Consider the following 22,679-nt stretch of genomic DNA (forward strand, 5'->3'; position numbering starts at 1 on the left):
CAGGAAAAACCCCAAATAAGTAAGAGTGCTGCACAAGTAAGTTCGATAGATCACACTACATACAGTTCAAAAATTCAAAAAAAAAATAGAGATCATGGCTCTGGCACAGAGCCGAGGGAGATTTGAGACCTGGCATGGTCTGAGCGGAGGAAGAGGACATCCGGAACAAGGGTGGCGAAGCAGGGGTACGCAGCATGCGCAGGATTCCTGTAGATGCTTACGAACCAGTTGCAGACCTAAGCGTGCTGCATTGGTGTGGCCGTCGGCGAAGTCGTTGAGGGCCACGAGGTACTGGAGGAACCCCAGGAGAAGGCGGCCCTCGTAGCTCATTGAGTCGGGGCGCAGAAAGCCGAGGACGTAGATGGAGGCCTCCCGCCACATGCCAAACTTGACTCTCTTCACTAGGTTCCTCACATAAAAGATCACGCGCGTCTTATCTCTCGCCCGGCGATTTCAATCGAACATCGTATACAATCACAAGAGCGGCAAATCGGTGGGCGGACGAGTCGATCAAATCAAAGAGAGAGCATACACTTCGTAGATCTCGTCGTCGCTGTACCGCCGGTGGTAGGCGAGGAGGCGGCGGAGACGGAGGCGCGCCGTGCAGGGATAATCCAGGGAGCGCAACAGGGCTCGCTCGCTCGTCTTCACCGGAGCCGGCCATCTCTCGCTCGTCTTCACCGGAGCCGGGCATCGCTCGCTCGTGCTCGCCGGAGTCCGGCACCGGTCAGGAAGGTGTTGGTTTTCTTCAACTCCGTCGGTGTGGCGGGGAAGTACCAGATATATATTTTGGGAACGGAGCGGGCCAGCGGGGGGCCTGCGGCGGGGCGGCGTGGGGGCCTGCCCGCCGGGCCCCGGGGCTCCATGGCGGGCTGTGTAGAGGGATTCGGGACGGGCTCCGGGCTCGTAGTGGGCCCTCTTCACAGCGAATGGCCCGGTCCAGGTAAATGACCGTGGCCCAGAGTACAAGAATGAAGAACTTGCGTGGTTTAAAAAGTCAAAGCTGCTTCCCGTTTGGATGCGTTGTGGCGTAGTCTAGCGCAGTCAGCGCCTGATCTTTACTACGTGCACTTTTGACTTTATCGATGGTCAAATACTTTGAGACGTACTCCCCCAATGACAAATACAGTCAAAGGTATTCTCGACTTCCGAGTGAACTCGAGGTTTAGGGAGCCAACATTACCCAGAATGACACAGAACAGCGAGCTAAACCCCGTCGTTCTTTACTTCGTGCAGCTATTGTCGGTGGTACTAAGGAAATGCCCTAGGGATCTAGCATTAGGACGAAGCATCGTACAGTTCCGAGAGATCGCGATATGGCTCCCAAATTTCATCTGAGCCTGGGGTATTTTGAACCTGCATGGGATGACGACGACATGGATTGACTGAATCAGAATCAGTGGTAACAGCAAAGATAATGGATGGGTATTTTCCATAAGGTGGCGGCCAGAATTACAGCCGGATATTACCTGTGGAAAACCTGGAGGTGGTGACGGTTCACCTGCTAGCTCCTCCGGGGAGTTCACCGGACCATCCGCGCCCTTCACACTGCCTTTACCCTCCTGCAGCTTCGTTTGCCTTTCTTCCATAGCAAACAACTTCTTCCTCAGCGTAGCTGCCTCATCTTCAGCCCTTCTTTTAGCCTCCATGGCTTCCCTCAAAGATGTCTTCAAGGCTGGCTTCCTGCGTCGCCTGGTTCGGCGGGACTCCAGTCCGAAGTCACTTGCCGAGCCTTCCGTTGGCTTTTGACACTGTTCACGGAATCGCTCCTGTATGTAAAATGAAATCTCAGCTCTTCCATGCACGATCCACATAAAGAACTTTTTAGTATGAATTTAGTTTCTCGTATCTCACAATGGTACTAGCTGCTGCCTTCGCCATTGGCTTCCCATCCTTGGGTTTGTGAGTCAATATGAACAAATCCTCAACTGTAGGCTCATCATTATGCCGTTGTTGCCTCTGTTGCACACGGTAACACAATTAGCGCATCACTAACAGTAAGAGCAAAGGAACAATCTTAATTACCTCCTCTTCAATTATACGTGCAAAGCTCTTCGTTCCTGAGCTATGGTAAGTGGTTACATTCGCCTGACAAGCCTTATTTCGAGCACTTGCAGCCTGATAAGAGACAAATAAGATAAACATCCAACAAGCACCAAATCACCAAATCAGAGTGGCAGCACAAGCTATGCACATGAAAGGGAACAGTATGTACTACCTGAGCTTTTTCAGTACTCCAATATGCAACTAAGAATCGCCACTGTTCTTCAAGAACACGAGGATTCCGATCAGCAAGGCGCTCCTCTTCCGTTTCATGTGTATCAAAATGCTTTTGTTTTAATATGGATTTCCAGCTCTTCCACTTCCTTCCTAAACTTTTCACAATCCATAACTCACCAACTGGAGCGATGTCAAATTTGAGCTACAGCAATAAACAAATTGTGTAAGAGAACAAAACACAGGCGCTAAAAACAGAAACCATATTAGTGCATACCTTGACAATATGAAACATCACATCCTTGTTTTTCTCAGGAACACTTCTCCAATCAAGATGTGAAAGAGGTGCCAATATTCCATCCCGTGCTAATGTGCCCAGAAAGGAAGACAATGTGGCTGCTTCTTTTCCAATAGGCAAACCTGAAGTGTTCAATGAAACTGGTATGCGCATGCCCTTAGGCATGGTCCACAACTTTAGACATAGAGTTAAACCACGAGGACGTCTGCCTATTTAGAAGGGGCGAAAAAACAGAAGTCTGAGCAGATATGATCATTTATCAGGAATCACATACAAACTGACTCAACAAGGCTTGAAAACAGTGGATTGCCCAAAGTATTGTAACTTGTAATAATGAGATAAAGAAATGCCCGGACTCAAGGCCAATGGTTAAGCCAAACAACAAAAGGGAGCTGACGCGAAGTCAGTCTGCTTTATACCATCGGATCATCAAACCTCATGCCACCTGTGTTGGACTGGGAAAACCCAGTACAAACACTCAACTTTTGATTCAACTTGCTATGTTAGGCCAGTCCAAGTTACAAAAATCTGTCCTCATGAAATAGATTTGAGGAAAACAAAGTATGTAGGAAGGAAAACAAAACAAACAATACAGCTAGCCATGATGGCATGCTGCACTGGTTTTGTAAGGGTGCAAGGCATTTAGAAGGAAAAAAAATCATATTGTTGTTTGCAGACTATGCTCAACCAGCGTCTCAATATATAGATCCTGGTTAGTGTCAGAAATTACCAAAAAAATTGACAAAATCCACATGTATATGATGCATATTGTCTTCTATTACTTCCACAAATTCAATTTTCTAAAAATGTCTACTAGCTGTTTATCTGACAGGACCCACCAGTCCAGAAGTTAAACCCAGACCAAGAGGCAGAGTTGAAAGTTGCACTTCCACCTCTACTTCTGAATATTAACCCTTGATCAATTGATCAATAAGAGGAATTCATCAAGCAAAATATCGAAGCAGTCCCCAACAGGTTACTTTCTCCTAGTAGTACGATTTGTCCACAAAAAAGCCCAAAATTGCACAGCTTCTCTTAATATGAATGTGCAACTTAGTTCTTGGATGGAACTTCCATAATTTACATGGAGAACATGACCGTGATAAAAAAGAATCTGAGTATTAGGGAAATTAACAGCAATTTATAATAAAAACTAACATGTGCAAAAAGGCTTTTTAAAACATTTTCTCTACCGTCCAACAGATTAAAGCACAAGTGACCAGCATGGACAAATAAACTATGAAGTCCTTTGCTCCTCAGAGAGAGTTACTGTGAAGACCCCATAAAAAACACAGGCCATGATTTCAGCGTAACTTTAAAAACTAAAAGTGAGAGAAAAAGCTCCTCCATTGGGCCATTTGTCACCCTTTCTGTATGTCTTATTCTATGCACACACAAATAAGGATGATAAAATTAGAAACATACCTTTATTCTGAGATGCTACCTGCAGTTTCTGTCCTTCTGAATCCATTGAATCATGCAGGTGTGACTCACCAGAACTTGGCCCAGACATCATATGGTGAAGCAATGACTTGGATGATAGCTTTGCAAGGGCCCTTCTAACATCCATAGGAATATAAGTATGAGCAAAATGCTCAGGATCAGACATGTCGGGGTTTGAAGAAAAATGCTTAGGATCAGACATGTCAGGGTTTGATGAGAAATACTCAGGATTGGACATGTTGGGATTTGAAGAAGGTATTGGAGTTGAATGAAGGTTCTCCAACTCATTAGAGCTTGTTTGACGAATCTCATGCAAAGGAGATGAACTAGTAGATAAATTGTTGATGATTTTATCAGTATCTGACGGATCAGGTGAACATTGTCCTGGAGATGCAGTCCACTGCTCATCAGGCTCACTTTCTGTCAGTTTGTCATCTATAACAGGTTGTCTGTCAATGGCAGCAGATGAAACTTTCGCCAAACGTCTGCTACGCCTAAGCTGAAGACCTGAATTTGATGCAGCCATCAGACCCTTCCGTTTCCTCGTGTGAACTCTGTGATGTCCTGGCTGTTCGTTTTCTACACGAGTTACTTGATTATCCAGTTCCCTGTGAATCACAGAATCAGATTGTTCTTTCCGCATCTGATGTGTAGCATCATTTGGCAGCCCCTGTCTCTTCTCTGCACCCATAGCATTGAGGTCAATCAACTGCCTAGTTATCCTCCTGTTGTTATTGTCTGCAATAGTCTCATCGCCCAGTCGAGTGCATGCATTTTCTCTGTGGTTTGCTTCATTTCCAGGCTCCTGTTGCTTTTCCTGAACATGAATTGCCCTATTTGAAGATTCTGTCCGAGCATGTTCCGGAGATGTCACAGTGCAAGGAAGTTGTCTTTGTGGCTTCTGTATGATCTGTTTGGGAGTCTGCATGTTTCTCTTCTCAAGATTTACAGTTTTGGGGCAAATGGAGCGCCTAGCTGTGCCATTTATATCTGTTGTGGTAGTATCGTTAATATGTGAAATGCACCCTGATTCCCTAAAAAGTGCAGGATTAGAAGAATTTCGCAGTGCCTCAGTAACTCGATCTGGACTCTCTTGATATGTCTGCTTTGTACGAACAGCATGGCTGGAAGGAAGATCTTGAGCCTGATGCCTGACCTGATTTAGTGGCTCTCCATGTCTATTTTCTGCCCTAACAATTCTGGGGCCACCTGAATATAAGTTCCTCTGCTCCCTATACCTTGCATTATCCTCGCTGACCCGTACCTCCTCTTCATCAACAGTGTAATCAGGATGCTCTGATTCTGCCTGCTCTGGAATAAGCCGATTAGGATGCTCTGTTTGTGCCTGTTCAAGACAAGTTAACTAAATATTAGGTTCGTGTTGCACAAGTAGCAATTTTTTGATGCTCTTGCTGCACCTGGCAGTGCAACAGGAGCAGCCAAAAGGTATTGAGGAGTTTCCAAGATTAAGTTGCTACTAAACCAACTGCTGCACCACCCCACAACCATGAAGTTTGGTATGTTTAAACTTTGTTAAAGTGTACGCCGACTACATAGAAGCAAGAAGCTCACTCTAGCTTTTGAGCCCACCAAAGGTCTAGAAGTTATCCAACCCTAAGACTTTTTCTAAAAAAATCCAACCCTAAGAATAAAGTTTCAAACTTCACAAAAAATAAAAGACTGACTTACCATTGAAGTAAAAGGGGTGAAACAAACAAAACATGAAACAGCACCATTGAGCCCAGAACATAGAAGAACACCGCAACGGCATCATACCTCTCGGGCTTGGAGGATGGGTGGCACCGAGGAGGAGGCGCCGAGTGGCAAAACGGGGACGGCGTCCGCCGCTGCGGCGGAGGACAGGAGGTAGTTCCTGAGCCGCGCGGTGTCGACGGCGAGCTCGGCGCCGCAGAGCGGGCAGGCGCAGCGCGGCAGCCCGACGGGCACGCTGAGGAGCGCGCCGCACGCGCCGCAGGGGAGCCGCGCGCCCCGCACGTCCGCGGCGCCGCGGGGCAGCGGGAGCGCCTTCCGCCGGCGCGGCGGCGGCGGCGGCATGAGCTCGGGGGGCAGCGACTGCGGGGTGGCGCAGTCCGGGCAGATGAACTCCGTCAGGCCCCGGTCCACCTCCAGCGTCTCGCCGCACCCCGCGCACCGCACCTCCAGCGGCTCCGCGTCCGCCGGATCCCCCGCCGCCGCCCACGCGACGGGCGGCGGTGGCGCCATTGCCCTCTCTCGACGACGGCGAGTTTTTTTTTTTTCCTGCGGCTCTTGTGGTGGAGACTGGAGAGCGGAGCCTGGGCGACTGGCCGACTGGGGATTTCAGTAGCAACGGTCTAGGGTCTACTAGGTGTAAGCTTTCATTAGTGACGGTCTAGGGTCTACTAGGTGTAAGCTTTCAGCGTCGTGCTATCTTGTACTGAAGCGTCACAACCAAGAGACCGAAGCAATGCGTATGGCACATTTTTTCAGTGAAAAAGGACTAAACGTTGAAAGTTGAAACAATTGTTGCGACTTTTGTTTGGATTCGCTACAAGCGCTATTTGAAATCCTGCGAACTTCTTTTTCAAAGAAAAAAAACCTGCGAACAATGTTGGCACATTTGTTGCAAGTAGCAACGAGATGTTTCGCCATTGCTTAAGTGCAACGCTTTTAAACGCTCACTCCTGGGAGGAAAACCGTGCAAGCATTTCTCTGTAGCACTTTTTTTCCGGACATGTAGGAGAGCTAGTGAATGTCATTGCATTAAGAAGAGTTGTTCGAGTACAATGCACCCAACAAAAAAGAGAGAGAAAAACGAAAATAACACAGTGATGCTTCAGACGCTGGTAGACACCACTTCCTCATCGTCGTCCTCGCGGCTTTCCCCGGTCTGCGCATCCGAAGCATCCTGCAAAGCGGGAAAAAGAAGTAGATCACTTCATATCTGCGCCAATTGAACAGGCTGAAGCTGAAGAGAAAATCCCTGTTACTCTGACCAGGTATGCATGCAGGAATGCAGACTCCGAAATTTATTAGATCTGAGAAGCTATATTTTGGGAATAACCCATTTTTTACTTCTTGATGACATGATCATTTGCAGTTATAACCACGCTGCAACTCTAATTACTGTAGCTGATTTTATTTTCTACCAAGAACAATGGTAGTGCGATTCGAAGATCAACACTGCAGAAATCTTGGAACCAAAAACTTGCAGAAATCTTGGTACCAAAAACTTTCTTTGTGTATTCCTTGTTCTGAAATGCTACGCCTAACTTTCATGACTTGATCGCTTACCTGATGATGTCTTGACTGATCCTCCTGGCCTCCCTCTCTAGCTGCAGAAGATCCAGGGGCATGCTACAGAAAGATACATCAGATGAGCCTCTAAACCAGTTCTGATCTAGATGAGAAATGCAATACGGTTATCCTTCACCTACCTCGGGACCAGTACCTAATGGTGGCGCTCCACGCAAACTTTGCTCCAAGGACTTAAACTTCTTCTCCCAAGTTTCATTTAACCCCTGCAGGGCCTGATTAATCATCTGCTGCACCTGCTCCTGCGTGAACTTCTGCCGGTGCCCTTTTATACCAAAACAATTTGGTGTGGACTTTGCTAACTCATCAACCTCGTCCTTGTCAATGATACCATTGAGCCCATAGTACCTTCCACGGTTCCGACCCCCTACTTCCTGCACCCATGCAAGGTGGGGGTGTACCTTATCACCAGCCTCCTCCATACGTTTCTTGAAGCCCGCCTGAAAAATGAAGTGGATGCAGAACATGGTTCAGCAACCATATGATAAACACCATGCATGTTGCACCATGACCAATTTCTAAATGATGCGAATAACCTGAACACCAAGCACCTACCACAGTTCGCTTTGCTCTCTCACTGACAAATTCCCCTGTGCCACCATTACGTCTATGGGTCTTGTTGAATACCTCTAGTTCTGACACTGGCTTCCCACCATTTTCTATAACCTATTCAATTCAAACATAATCAGGAATTGGTGCGGAAATAAGTTAAACAATGAGATTTGTCTTTGTCTCTTATTACCATAATCTGCCTATGCATGGCAATGCTCCGTGAACCCGACGTGTGATGAGCACGGCCGCCAGTGTATCGGTTCTTCCGGTTCTGGGAAGACATCTTTAAGACTTCTTCTTTGGCCCAGTGTTCGCATAACCTCTCCCACCAACTTGGATAAATCCATGCAGGGGGGAAAGGTTTCCACAGTAATGGGTCATCGTCCTCACTTCTCTCTAATGCCTGCTGGTCCTCTGGCTCTTCTTTATTTTCATCTTCTGACTCTGCGTGTCTGTTGGACCTGTGTGCGCCTGAAGCTTCATTGGATTTATCCACTGCAGTAAACTTTAGTCTAACCTTTCGCTTCTCTTCGCATAGGATACCAGCAAACTGTCTTGACGCTCTGCGCTCAAATAGCTTCAGACACTCTGCTTCTCGGCCAGGGGCCCACTTGTAGCGTTGCTAGCACAATTGAAGTATAAGGTCAGTGGTTAAATATCTTCAATAATACTCCAGAAAGCAAATGTGTTCGGCTACTTTACTTACAAGAAATTCATTCAAAATAGCATCCCTCGTTTCTGGAGGATACTGTTGCCAGTGGAGAACCACATCTCCATCGGGTGGAACTTCTCTTCGCTGACCAGCTGGCAGATAGGTTGACCCAGGGTACTTTTGCTTTAAAAGAATAGTGATGGTAGAGGCCACCTTAGGGCAAGGTGGGTTGACATCCCATTTGCTGCCAAGTAAGTCAACTCGTCATGACTCATGACTCATGAACATAAAAAATATATTAAGAAATAACTTTGTCAATTTATCGATACACATACTCAATAATATTAGGTGTCAAAACAGGCCTGTCAACTTCCCTTCGTGGTGGGACCAGTCTTGTAGGTTGATGACCACGTCCTCTACGCTTCCCTGACGATTTCACAACAGATTCTAACAGGGAGTGGGCCCTCTGTGCATCCTGCTGAAAGAGTAGTTCTCAATGAAATAAGCACAAACGATGCAGATATATTGAGCTTAGTATCCATGCAGAAATTCAAACCACAGAATAATAGGGGGTAATTACTTTTATAAAAAACACGTATCACATGTGCATAGTGGAAGGTGATGTGAGTACTAGGCAAGTTGAATGTTACAGACTAACTTGTCATTACAGAAGGCTGAGATGTGGTAGACAATAGGGTGGTATTTAGCAGTGTCAAACTGACAGTGAGGTGCCACGGTGATTGCTGGCAGCCTAGCAGAAATCACCATCTGGCAGTGCATGCCTGAGGACAAGTTTTGGAGAGAGGTGTATCCTTGCCAAGGCCTTCGATAAGTAGTCACGGTAGGAACACAGATCATTGCATTTCTGAGTCAGTGGTATTACCTGAAGGTTCTCATACCTGTTGTGCACACATAACATGAAATTGAGCCTCTGGTGAATGTGGCTGCTCGTCACCAATTCTATCAAGCGAGTGTTCATCCGGGACCTCTGGAGGGTACGGTTGACTGTAGTAGAGTGGGAATTGCCCATCTTGAGGTGCATCATGATTTGATGGAGATGGTCCAGTGGCTGCGTCAGCTTGGCCCCACTGGCTTGAGCTTGCTTGAGGCATTTGGTGCTGAGGCAATGGACTGGGACACAGATTGGAAATGATTTTATCAATGTTTAGTGGGTCTGAATTGCATTGATTTGAAGTAGCTGGCTGCTGGACAGGCTCATCGTTGATAGGATTTTCTGGCTGTTTAGACAAACGTGTACTACGCCTAAGATGACCCCTCCATTTGGATAACTAGTCAAGCCCTTCTTTTTTCCCTTCTGAACACTAGCACTCTTGCCGCTCCTTTTCCTCTTCAGATTCCATCCAGTTGCCTTGCTGTGATACTCACCTTGGGCCTGTTCAACACAATTGACTTGATTTGGGGCCTCTATTGTTTCATGCTGGATGGTACTTGATACAGCCCGATATCCATTTATCTGCTGTCCATGACTTACAATGTCCTCTACAGGTTGCTGTCCTTGTGAATGAACTGAATAACTGGAAGGACAAACTTGTGCCCGAGAGGCAGAGCTTACATGTATGGGAGGCTCTTGTCGTACTTTTTGCACACCTGTAGATTCAGGACAAGTTGGCAATTTAGTTTTCCTCGCACTAGACTTTGCAATAGTGTTATTGATTGGCTCAATACGTGACTCCTCCCTATGAGCTGAATGGACACTGGGCTCTTTTTGTGCCAACATGGTGCATATTGCTCCTGTTTTGGAATAGCTGAATGTCTCCTCTCTGTGAATTGAACAAGTCAGGTGATTAAACTTTTCTACTTGACCCTGCTCCATGCAAAAGAATGCAAAAGGAAGTAAGAAAATATCAATCGACGGAGTAGATCTATGCATAGAAGAGTAAAGAAAAGGAAATCCGGATATAAGAAATTCTGCAGAAATATAAGTGTATGGCCATCACTGATATTGGCAAATCTGGATATTTGAATGGTATAATCTATCTATCAATTTTGTCTTCTGTGTCCTGGAAATTTTCCATACTTTATTTCTCTCTATCAAACCCTCTTCACCAAATCTCTATCCAAAATCTGTTAAACATCCCTCATCAGCAAAATTGTGACTAGCACACAATAAGGCAGAGTCAGACTCATGGCTTTCTAAAGTCCAATACAGTGCCTCTGAGTGGTCCAAAAAGCAAACAGAAACTAAAATACAAGCACCGTATTGCTGGCAAACTAGAAATTCTACATACAGCTTATACAAACATAAAACGCAGGTGAACCTATTCTTGCTCAATTGTTAGAATGGAACGTCGCGATTCTAGTGACAGAGTAATAGGGCCATAGGGGATATTGTTGAGTTAATGTGACATTTCATTGGGACAAGGGCAGCAAGTTACAATGGTTCATAAAGAGTGCATTAATCCATGTAGTCAAAATGAACTTTAAGCAAGTGTTTCTGGTAACAGTCCTAAATCACTAGATACGCACCTCGGGACGCCGGTGTGGGGATGGCCTCAAAGTAATGCCGGCTGGGGGCGGCGCCAGGACGGAGACACTGACGCGGGGCGGGGAGGCGTAGTATACCCGGAGACGCCCGCCGTCGACAGTGAGCTCGACGCCGCAGAGAGGGCACGCGAAGCCCGCGAGGCCCGCCGGCACGCTCAGCAGCGCGGCGCAGGCGCCGCACGGCATACGCGCGGGAGCCGGTGCGGGCACGGGCACAGGCACAGGCGCGGCGGCGGCGGGTCTACGGCCGGGGATGGGCAGTGCCCGGCGCGGGCGCGGCGGGGGCGGCGGCATGAGCTCCGGCGGGAGTGCCTGCTGGGTCCCGCAGTCGGGGCAGGCGAACTCGGTGAGCGCCGGCTCCACCTCCAACGTCTCGCCGCACCCCGCGCACCGCACCTCGACGAACTCCGGCGGCGCCGCCGGCGCCATGACGGCGGGAGTATTGGCTAGGGTTCCGCTTTCCAGTCTCGGGCCCTTGGGGAACAGAGCAATTTTGAGTGAGATCAGTGAGCGGCGGTAAACGAGTTCAGGAGGGAGGAGCGACGCCTGGTCGCCTACAGCCTATCATCCCCCGGGAACCGGTCACTGCGACCGTCAGGAAAAAGCTCCGCGCGGATTTCAGTTTTCAGCAAGGTCATCCAAAATTTCGCTGCTCGAAGGAGGGAAAAACTTGCGCCAAATCTATTCCCAAATCCATTTTGCTCGTCTGTAGATTTAGGTTCTGCAGAACTAACTAGATATAGGTTCTTTACAATAACAGGCGTTGGAAAAAATCTTTCCTTTTTCCTCCCACGTCATCCTTCTCTATACATTTTCTCCTTAAGTAGTTTGTTACATTTGTTTCTTTATAATAAAGTTATTGTATCTTCTCTTTCTCTTCATGTCACAAAATCTGTGATACCTTCGTGCGCTCGATTTATCTATTTGTACCAACTTCTTTTGTGTATCACTATAGTTTAATTATGATGATGGTATATACTACTCCCTCCATCCAAAACAAAATGGCATTCTGAGATTCAAATTTTACAAAAAGAATGACATTCTAGATTTTAAATCTCGTGCATGCATACAATCTAACGCGCTAATCTCGTGGGTGCATGATTAAATTGAAACAAGTTTTCTCCATTTTTCTATATGCAAACTCAACTAACTACGAGCATATGTGTCCTTTTTTTAACGAACCGCACAAGATGATACGAGTTTCTATTGATATATCAATAGTAGAAAAATACAAGACTACAGTCTTGGAAGGCTATAGGCAGGAAAAAGAAAAGAAAAATAAAGTAAAGTAAACAAGGCTCGTCCGGTTGGATTGGGACGTCAACGCGGGTAACCACTACACTCGACACCTCCCACCAACATTATCATGCTCATGTAGTCGTCGAAACTTCCAGGCGTGGCCTCGCGTCGACAGTGAACCGAGAGAAATAGACCACACCGCATTAAGAAGGCACCGCCACGCAGGACCTATCTCTATAGTGCCGTTGCAACACCACATTCCACCAGACATAGTGATACCATCGGATTCGAACCTTTCGCAGGCTGCCTCACAGTTGTCACCGCGATAACACAAACACGCGGGGGCCTCGCCACACATGTCGTTGGACTCCACCTCGCTCTCATCGCCTCGAAGAAACACCACGCGCAGGGACCTCGCCACATCCGCCACAGTACTTCATGTCGCGGATCCGTTTCTTATGCCACTATCAGAATGGTGAGCAATATTACCCTGTTCCAAAGGTCTCCATTAAACAGCCAAACCACCACCACAAGTCGACTTCGCCTCATTGCTCCACCCACGCACATAACCTCTGCTGCCGTGCCAACATGCCAAAGAAGTAGCTTGCGCTGTTTTCCGACGATGTACCGCACCGAAGTAGCTCAGCAAGGCTGAGCAACCCGCCGCAGTCCGCTGCACCGCCGCAGTCCGCTGCAAGCCTAGTCATCCCATGATGTCGTTGCTGCAAATGCCTAAACACCTTCTTTCGACGTAGTCCCACGCCACACTGATAGTTGCCAAGCAATACCAGCCACCGCGGTGCGCTGCAAGCAGCCAAATCCGACATCCTCTTGCCGCCACCATAACTGCGATCGCCTCCACGTGAGCTGGGCAACCCCCATCAAGATTACCATCCTGCACCATGCCGCCTTGCCACGCCGCAAGGTCGTCGCGGTGGGACCGCTGCCACCAATTGCAGCCTCCCCTGACCAACGGCGTCACCAACAATGCCACAAGCCGAATTGGGTCTTTAGAGACAACACCTCCGAGGAGGGGACGACGCCAGTGGTGCAGCCATCACTCATCCAAAATCTGGACAGTGTTTTCACCTAGAGAACCCGTGCAGCAAGGATGAGGCTCCAATATGACGCTCCCAACACGGAGAACGATGTCATAGGACGCCGCCACCTTCGCCACCAGCAAGATTGCAATAAAAGGCTTTCGCTCAGAGCGTCCCATCCCTAGCCGCAACACGCACCAGCACAACACTACCAAGACCACAATTATGGAAGCTCTCCCGGGGGGCGGCGCCGCTGCCGTGCCTCCTCATCGCTGCCGCTGCAAGGCTGGCCCGCCGCTCCTCCTCGACTCCTGGTCGGCGTGCCGTAGGGCCGAGCCGCCGTCACTCTGCCTCTACGCCCGGCCGACATAGCCACTGTTGCCCCGCGTGCAACACCTCCGCTCCACGCACCGCGCGGTGGCGGCTGCGGAGCGTAGCTCAGATCCGGCCAGGTCTCCCCCAGAGTCAGCAAAAGCAGCCCTGTCACCGCCCAGGGGAGAGCGACGCGGGGCCGGGGCCTCCACCTCCTTCGCGGTCACCTTGCGCGATGGCGCTGTCTACTCGTCGTGCATCGTCCTCACGCCTCATCGCCCCGCTCTCCACCAACGCTGCGCGGCCTGCAGCTCTGCGGGCGCAACCCAGGTCGAGCCGCCTCCTTGCGTGTAGCTGCCGCCACGTGGCATCCACGCATCGCTGCCTTCGGCCACCACAACTTGGCGCAACGACCCCTGTCGAAACCTTCATGAGGACGATCAATCCGCCCCGGAGTTCTCCGGATCCAGCGACGGGCCACGCGGATCCGGCCAGAAGGAGCCCCCACACGGGCGAGCTCAGGAGAAAAAAGAAGAGGCCCCGCCGTCGCCTTCCTCGTGGCTGCGCGAGTTTCCGGCAACCGCTCCGGTGGCGGTGAGGAGAAGGTGGGAGGGCATGGCGGAGGGTTGTGGCGGCCGGGGCTGGAGTGCCGCTCGAGTCGCCCGATTCGGATGACGCGAGGGTCGACTTGGAATGTTCCTTTCTTGAGAATAGAAATTTGATGGCTCCATGTGTTTTTTTTAGTTAAAAAAAACTAAAAGCATATGTGCTTTTTTTTGTCATCCACAACCTAATCTGTTGTGAAATTTCGGAGTGTCCTTATTTTTGAACGAAGGGAGTAAGTAATAGTAGTATTTCTTTTAAAAAAATAATAGCACGAGTAGTATTTATATAATCAATAATGCTAAGAGTACGACGTCCAAAATCTTAAAAAAATCGGACGCTCCGACATATATTGCAATAGTTAAGTATTGATGTTGTAACTATTACATGATACATAGTGTTCATGTTGCGGTAGAAATTTTCTATCCTAGATTCGAATGATGTAGTCATTTTTTTTTATATTTTTTAATATTTCAACTATAGATTTCGATATTGCAGATGTTTTGTTTTAATATCGTGATATTGCAGATGTTTTGTTTTAATATCATACTGGAGCGTCCGGACGTCTGGAATGTAGCAATAGCTGTCGGGATAACCAGCTTTCCCGTCATAGCTGAGAAGACCCCCACATCCTTAACCCCTTTTCCCGAGGGCCAAATTGTGAAAACCCCAAAACCCGTTCGACGGTTCCCCACACTCTCTCATGGCGCCGCCACCGGGGATCGTTGAGGTGCGGTGCGCTGGCTGCGGTGAGACGCTGGAGGTGGAGCCCGGTCTCACCGAATTCGCCTGCCCCGACTGCGGGACCCATCAGGCGCTCCCGCCGGAGCTTCTGCCGCGGCGCCCCCGCCGCGCGCTCCCGCTCCCCGGGAGATGCGCCCCGCTGCCCACCGCGCCGTCCCGCGTCACGTGCTGGGGATGCGGCGCCGTGCTAAGCGCGCCGCACGGTCAGGGGCGATTCGCCTGCCCGCTCTGCGGCTCCGAGCTTGCGGCCTCCCAGACTGCTGCCGTCTCGGTCGTGGCGCCGCCCGCAGCCGTCCCAATCACTCCCAGCAGACTGGCGCAGCCCTCTGAGGTACTATTATCCATCTTCATTTTTCTCCCAGAACTACCAATGGCAGCGACTTAGATGTAAATCCGTTCCATTTCGTGAGGTTAAATTAGCTTGAAGCTTCTACTGATAGCACTGTTGACACTGGCATTGCTATAAGAGCTGATGCTTGCATCGTGCCTTTACCATATCACCTCTGACTCTTTGTCCTGCAATTCTAGGCAGTGAGGTAAATTATGTTGGTGAACGTATAAGTGATGCATGGATTTACTATGGATGCATTTGGTTTGGCGAGTGGCTTTTGTGGGTTTTTGTGTTAGTTTTAGCAGCTGGCGTTCTTCTCTTGTTCTAATAACAGCATTGTGAGGTTAAACTGTGAAAGACTACCAATAGAACCATACGAGCATCACATATCCTTTTGTATTGAAACAAAAGTCATTCGCTCTAAGAAGAGTTTTACACCGGTTTGGTCATGTTTAGTGTGATCAACCAGCATTTGATTCCATTTTCCATAATGGAAATGAGTTGTCAGTATTTTATTTGCAAATGAACAATTAAGTCCTTTGACAGTGGATGTAGCAGTGCTGAAAGGTGATAGGAATCATCTTATGTTGTATACTAATATTATTGCTTGATAACCAAAGAGAGTGTTTGAGATAGTGTTAGAAGTGGAAGGAAGTGCTGAACAGAGCTCTAGTAAGTTTAGCCTGATCAATATTTAACTGACCTATTTATTATCGTTCTTTTTTAACGCTTTTTACAAGCAAACAGTACCTCCGGTCACAAATTCACAATATAAGTGTCACATTTCATTACTTTCTGAAGATTTTGTGCATCCATGATCATCAACATTTGTTACTGTAGATTTTCCCAACTTACAAAATGTTATGATTTACAAAAGTAATTTTTGTGTAGACTGGTCAAGACTGGTAAGAGTTGACGGCACATTGACTTGTGGTGAGACTTGTTTTATGATCAAAAGGAACATCTGTGCATGCTTCTCATGGTTCGTTTTTCTTCTCTATGTCGTCTCTGCTGTGGTGCAGGTGCATCCATGCCCTTCAAGCCAATTAACTCATGTAGGGAACGTTCAAAAGCCTATTCACTTGGAGCAGACACTTGGACAGCATCCGAGACATTCCTTTAGAAAAGAGCCATTTACTTCATCCAGAGCTGACACTGGAACAGAAATTCATGTAACAGGAAGGTCACAAAATGAGCCTGCTAGCCCTTCATCACATAGAGAGGAGTCACATACTGAGCCACTCGATGAGATTATTTCCAGGCCCAGCAAGAAGAAATCTAGATTTGTAGCTGGCCCTAATTATTATGCTGCAAGAAAGTTGCATGAAGAGCATCCTAATCAAGCCGTGTATGCATCAGAGGCACAGGGAATGCCTTCAAATTCTTCAGTTCAGACAGACAAGGTAGAAGATAGGTTTCCCAATGGCACAGTTACAGTGGACAGCAAGCAGAAAATTGGAAATGTGGTTGTCCCTAGTACTATTGAACAGGAGTGGACAAAGTCTCTGAATCAAGCTGTGGATGAGCAACAGGCAGGTGAAATTCCCAATAATATAGTTCATGCAAACAAGGTGCAAGTGAATTTTGCCAGCAAAGCAGGAAACTGTATAAAGAGTGCCAAAGGTAGTAAAGTAAATCAAAAAAGGAAAAGTAAGATTTTATCGAATTTTTCAAATGAATTGCCTCAACTTAGGCGCAGTAAGTGTTTGGTAAATGGATCACACAACCTAGTTGACATTGATCCTATTGAGAAGATAGATCCTTCCCCGAATCAAAATCTATCTGAAGATCCAGAGATTGAAAGAAATTTAACAGATTCTGACCCTTGTTCTCCTGCTAGGTACCGATTTCCTCATGGTGGCTCTAATGAATGGGATCGTGTTGATGCAACTACTCCACCTGCTTTGAGTCATGGTACACCACAAGCTGATCAGTTTCCACGGACCCAGATGTGCTCGCCAGAGACTAGATGGGCACTTCCAGTTGCATGCTCAAATTCATGGCATGACCATGAGATACCTCAGGAGAGCTCTAATGGGGTCGGCCACCTTGAAAGAGGTTATGCAGAAGTGTGTTCAAATCCAGCAGAGATGCAAAATCAGGATATGGATGGGCATCTGGCACAAGAGGCTTGCAGCGACAAGAACCGTTTGGGACAGCTACGACTCAAGCCTCACAATGAAAACCTTTCAGAGCATGGAAGGCCAAAAAGGAATGGTTTCACTGGCTCTTCTTCAAATGGTGGGGTGCATCTTGAAGACCAATCTGTCTCTGGAACCTGCCACCAGAACTTGTCTGCTTCATGCAGCCGCCTCGCTGCTTTGCTGCCAATTCCGGCTGCTACTGCATTACCCATGATCACATCGCCTTCTTCACGTGAAAGTATATCGTGCTTTCTAAAGCCATGCACCTGTATCTATTGAAACCTCTCTATCATTAACATGTGCTTCCTAATCTTGCAGATCTACCACTTAACTGCAGCAGTCCAACATTGCTGCACCAACAACCACCATCCCCCCTCTACTCACAGGTCCCTTACCCCTCCCCTAACCCGTGTGTCGATTCGAAAATGTTTATGTTAGGTTTAGTGCTACAATTAAAAATGTAACAGACTATATTTTCACAAAACTACACTAAGACTGTAAAAACTATTGCACAACTACACCTTTAAGGATCAAGTTCACATGACTGCTCTTTTATTGTCACTCGATATCACAAAACTGCACTTTTGATGATCAATTTCACAGAACTTCAATTTTACCTGCATACCATATCACAAAACTATACTTATATTGTCTATCACCGAACTGCACTATTTTTGTCATTTGGATGACAATATAAGTGTAGTTTAGCCATGGAAACTCTTAAAAGTGTATTTTTTCTTTTATGTTAGAATTTCTAGCATATTTCTATATTTTCCTAAGCCACTGTTAAACATCAGCCATTTACCTTTTGCGCGAGTTGTACTATATCATGTGCACCTGCATGATTTCATTACTTTGGCAGCAATGAGAGTTCTGATATAAAGCAGTTTCAGGATGCACCATGTGGTGATGTGCTGCCAAAACCTATTAGTAACTCGTCAAAAAAGCGCAGGGGGCGTGCCCCTGAAAAACTAATGGAACCGCGCAAAGAAGCTGACAGGCCTGTGTTGACGCCCAGTGGTGCTGAGTAAGTATTGTCCATGTTTGCTATGTTTATTGATTTTTGAAGAACTTCTACATTCAGAGCTTCATTGTATGGCAATTGACAAATTGGCATGAACTAGCAGCTGGAATGTGCACCCACCGTGTCCTAAAGTGGCAAATACCCTCTCCCTTCTCATCAAGCAGAACTATCCTGGGATCTATGTATCAGATGATACCAGTGGAAATGGCCAATCCTGTGAACATGTGGTTTACCACTGGCACCAATGCCCACCAGATACAGTGGCTACTATATTGGATGAATTCCTCGTGAGTAACTATCAGGACATGTTTTGTACGATATTTTGCTCACTGTGACATTTGCAAATGATGTGTGCGTGCTATCTGAATACTGCAGAAACGCTACAAGTGGTCTCCTGGCCACGAAGAGGAGTGTCAAAAGTTATTTGACCGAAAAGCAGTTAGACAGTTAGTTAATCTCTTTTGCTATGAGAAGCAAAGGGTTAGGCAGGTGTTAGCAGCAAAAAAGGCCAAGAAATCTTCATTGGTTTGTAGGGCCCATGGTGAAATGGAGCTAGAAGAGGATGGTGATAGAGAAGATTCAGACGGACAGCAAGGAGATGAATCAGTGGTGTTACTCGAGCATGAAGATCCGCTGAAATGGAAACCATTTTTCCCCGCATGGATGAAGCCAAAATGGTGGGAAATGTTGTGTGACCATTGGGCCAAAGACGAAATCATGAAGGTGTCTTACCAACAGAGGAAGAATAGATATTCAGGAAAACGCCCCTGTGATGCTGCAGGTTCACAGAAGGTAACACTGCATGAGCAGCTTGTGATAAGAACTAAGAATGCAAATCCTGCTTGTTGACACTTATTTCATCATGATTTGATGATCCTGGCGTGGTCAAATAGGGCTTGTATAATGGTGGAAAGCTGGTGATTGGCATCGATTCACCCACAAAGATATCGAGGGAGTCTGTTGACGAGAGGGCATGTCAAACCGAGGTACCTACCTTTTTTAATGTACTGTTTTGATTAACAGCTCTGAAGATTGAGGTTGTTAAGTGATATTGGCTCCAGATGCCAACCAGATGAACAGTTTTGGCATGCCTTCTGTTTTTCAGGATACTAGAGATCAACCTAATAAGGAGTCACAGTGCACTCAGCTAGGCTCCCATTCTGTTCTGAGACAGGTGGGGAGTGGGAAGCGTGGGAGGTACTGTGGTGCCATCGGTATCAGCAAGAAGTCCCAGCACAAGTCATTATCTAAACTGCCCCCAGTTTGTGTGAGCAAACAGGAACAACAGCCAATGTTCACAAAAGAACAGGTGCAAGAGATGATTAATCAAGCCCTGCAAGGGTTAAATGAAGCTTGGGAGAAGAAATTTTTGTCCTTGGAACAAAAGATGCCCAGGATGTCCTCATCACACATCGTCCCTAAACAAAAGATGCCCAGGATGTCCTCATCACACATCGTCCCTAATGTTAGCAAATTACCGGTCTATTTGGCTCATTTAGCCAGGAAAATTGGGGTTGTTTGATTTGTCAATGACATTCATTTGCAGGGTGTGAAGGAGTCATCATTGGCTGTTGGAAGAAGCAAACAGTGCAAACTGGCACGGCAGGTAATAATTGAATTTGCGTCCTTCCTTATGTACATATCTATGCGCTAGTATTTGCTAAAGAGAAGCTATAGTGAAACCTGCCTCTAAATACTTGCTGGGGTTAGCATTTCACCCATGTAAAGAAAATTCAGTGCTAGATTTATGCTATCCGGATCTCATAAGTTGATCACTAGGCTGCAATTGCCATGTTTGTATGGTTTAGTTACGACTTACAAATAACATAGTATATGAAGGCATGCTTATTTTGAGTGTCGCAGGACACAGGATAAGTTAATGTCTAGTTCTGTTGCATCTGGGTTCGTCAAGGTCGAGCCCTACTGTAATGTCAAAATCCTGCCCTGGAATGGAGGAAGTAGTTTGCTTTCCTAGAAAAGAAACTTGTAGTGTCAAAAGATATGAAAAGTTTAGCCCACATGCATGTGAATGGTTGACAGTGTTTCATCTCTTCTGAAATACTGAATATTGAGCCTGGCCAAAATCACACATCCACTGTGTGCTGCTTCGCGCTCGAAAGGTTCTATCATAATAGGATGTGCATTTACAAAAGATTGACAAGGATTGTATTTAGTTTGGGTTATATACGGTATATTTATGAGGAAAAGCCAGATTTTCTGGAGATACTGGTGGTGGCTAGAAATCCCCATGTGTAGCTGTTGTGAAAGGATAGCTTATTGCTGATATTCTCACTCACTTACGCTTAACACATTCACTCACCTAATAAAACAGTACAATACCTTTGCACCCTTTGTTAGCTGCGCTACAGGACGATTGTCTTTCAACTATTCAGCTTAAACTGTTTTGACAAGTGCGACTGTTGAGTTCCTTTTCCAGGTTAGATTCCTGGTAAGATGTGATTATGTGAAAATGATGTGAATCTGTCTCGCATGGTTTCTGTGTCTGCAGGATTCATTAGAATCCATGGACGGAGGAGATGACCCATCTGCAGGAGACGATGACGATTGCCACCAGGTCGAGGACGAGGAGGAGCATTCGAGCTGAGCCAGACGTGAGCTCTTCTGTGGCTCGCGGACGATCTCGCGTCTTTCTGGAGTCTCTGCAGAACGGCGCCTTGGCACAGGAGCAAAGTAGCTCTCCCGGTAGGGCTAGTCCAGCGTGTAAAATTTGTGCATGTTTCACCGAATACCGGAGCTGTTTCTTACAGGTTTCTAACTTGTTTCACAGAGGGTTGTCTCCATACAGTTTGAGCCCGCACCTCGTAGCGCGTAGGGGATCGCGCAGCTTCGTGTGGCCGCGGGGCGTGGAAGCCGTCACGAACCCCCTGCCCAGGCAACGTGAAGCACCAGATCCGCGCGGCCTCGGTTCCCCCGGTTTCTTTGCGTCTCCTGCGGCGCCGTATAGTTTGGTGAACGTGATGTGCCGTTAGGTTGGGGAGACGAAGCGCTGGACGCTCGGCACTTGTCGCGTCTACGCAGTGGCACGCGTGATCGTTCGTGGAGGACTGTGGAACGATGCTGATTTGTTAGCCGAATTGCTAGGCGCGAGCGAGCTGGTCATCATCTGCGTCCGGCTGCTGTGGGAACACCCGGCTCTGTTGGAACCTTGCAGCCTAACCGACTGGTGACTGATAGAGCACACGTAGCCATGGAGAAAACGTCGGTGCAATCCGGGCGGTAGGGAGGAGAGAAACCAGCCCCACGCCCGACGCGCCGGCCGACGATCCGCGACAAACAAAGAGCGTCGAGCGTCCACTGTCCTCATCTGACTCTCAGCTGTGCCCGTGGTGCGTGTGGAATGGAGAGCTCGCGCGAGGCGGCCACGGGGGCACCGCCCGTCGGCCGCGTGACCCACGTCCCGCGAAGCACGAACCCACCGGCCACCGCGCAGCAGCGTTGTTGGTTCGGAGGTAGCGAGCGCCCTCGACCCAAGAAGCTGGCGCCGGCGGTGGGGTTGTTTTGTTCGTCGAAGCGTGCACGCTTGACACCCGGCGAAGAGCAGGGAGAAACAGGCGGTGGCTTTCCGACCGGGGGTTTTCCACCGCCCAAATCCGGCGGTGGTGAGTGGTGACCGGGCCCGGCCCCTCCGCTCTGCACGTAAGCAACACCCAAAACCCCGCGCGGATCTGCTTGCTCTCGTCTCGTTTGTGCGCGCTGCCGCCACCGTGCCAGCCAAGAGGCCCGAAGCGCGCTCTCCGATCCATCACTGTTTTTACATGCCAATCTCGTTCGGAAGTTGTGACTTTTGTGAGTGGAGTAGAAAGCCACCGCTAGGTTCGGCGCACCGTTTTGTTGGTTCACTTGCTGGTGCCGTTCACTCCGGTGCTTCGAACGTGTGGAATGTGGAGCAGTAATTGACGCGAAACCCTCACGTCCTCGTCGAATTCACTTTTAGTGGAATCGTAGTTACAAGATAAGGTCCCGTTTGGTTTTTTAAGCTCCTAAAATTCCTGTCACATCGAATATTTATATACCAATTAGGAGTATCAGATATAGATTAATTACAAAATCAATTGCACGAGACGAAACTATTAAGCCTAATTAGTCCATGATTTGACGATGTGGTGCTACAGTAAACATGTGCTAATGATAGATTAATTAGGTTTAATAGATTCGTCTCGGGAATTAGCCTCCATCTGTGTAATTAGTTTTATAATTAGTTCATATTTAGTCCTCCTAATTAGCCTCCGAATATTCGATGTGACATAAATTTTAGTCCGA

The 22,679-nt window shown here is 47.6% G+C and overlaps 3 protein-coding genes across 9 annotated transcripts; 1 reads left to right on the forward strand and 2 right to left on the reverse strand.

Annotated features, from left to right (window-relative positions):
• Positions 1-985: 985 nt before the first annotated feature.
• LOC101764683 lies at positions 986-6,287 on the reverse strand. Its single transcript, XM_004978170.2, has 8 exons — positions 5,735-6,287; positions 3,941-5,303; positions 2,495-2,724; positions 2,219-2,422; positions 2,026-2,118; positions 1,855-1,959; positions 1,470-1,769; positions 986-1,356 (listed from the first exon to the last, which is right to left on the reverse strand). Exons 1-8 carry the CDS (start codon positions 6,179-6,181, stop codon positions 1,279-1,281), a joined length of 2,820 nt encoding a protein of 939 aa, XP_004978227.1. The 5' UTR covers positions 6,182-6,287; the 3' UTR covers positions 986-1,278.
• Positions 6,288-6,674: 387 nt separating this feature from the next.
• Positions 6,675-11,528, reverse strand: LOC101764408. 4 transcript variants are annotated; one of them, XM_022827955.1, is made up of 9 exons: positions 10,944-11,528; positions 9,356-10,237; positions 8,792-8,934; positions 8,511-8,700; positions 7,995-8,426; positions 7,808-7,918; positions 7,375-7,692; positions 7,232-7,294; positions 6,675-6,845 (listed from the first exon to the last, which is right to left on the reverse strand). In XM_022827955.1, exons 2-9 carry the CDS (start codon positions 9,566-9,568, stop codon positions 6,774-6,776), a joined length of 1,542 nt encoding a protein of 513 aa, XP_022683690.1. In that variant the 5' UTR covers positions 9,569-10,237; positions 10,944-11,528; the 3' UTR covers positions 6,675-6,773. The 4 variants fall into 4 exon arrangements, with proteins under 4 accessions (XP_022683690.1, XP_022683691.1, XP_022683692.1 ...); XM_022827956.1 differs by having other exon boundaries at positions 8,792-8,931; positions 9,356-10,281; XM_022827957.1 differs by having other exon boundaries at positions 7,389-7,692; positions 9,356-10,281.
• Positions 11,529-14,818: 3,290 nt separating this feature from the next.
• LOC101765103 lies at positions 14,819-21,518 on the forward strand. Of its 4 annotated transcripts, none has more exons than XM_012847311.2 (11): positions 14,819-15,230; positions 16,253-17,612; positions 17,693-17,760; positions 18,262-18,401; positions 18,499-18,685; positions 18,774-19,190; positions 19,292-19,384; positions 19,504-19,863; positions 19,945-20,004; positions 20,908-21,101; positions 21,187-21,518. In XM_012847311.2, exons 1-10 carry the CDS (start codon positions 14,859-14,861, stop codon positions 21,001-21,003), a joined length of 3,153 nt encoding a protein of 1,050 aa, XP_012702765.1. In that variant the 5' UTR covers positions 14,819-14,858; the 3' UTR covers positions 21,004-21,101; positions 21,187-21,518. The 4 variants fall into 4 exon arrangements, with proteins under 4 accessions (XP_012702765.1, XP_012702766.1, XP_012702767.1 ...); XM_012847312.2 differs by having other exon boundaries at positions 18,502-18,685; XM_012847313.2 differs by having other exon boundaries at positions 18,268-18,401.
• The last annotated feature ends 1,161 nt before the right edge of the window (positions 21,519-22,679 follow it).

This window comes from Setaria italica, chromosome VII (genome assembly GCF_000263155.2).
Source record: "Setaria italica strain Yugu1 chromosome VII, Setaria_italica_v2.0, whole genome shotgun sequence".
NCBI lineage: Eukaryota > Viridiplantae > Streptophyta > Magnoliopsida > Poales > Poaceae > Setaria > Setaria italica.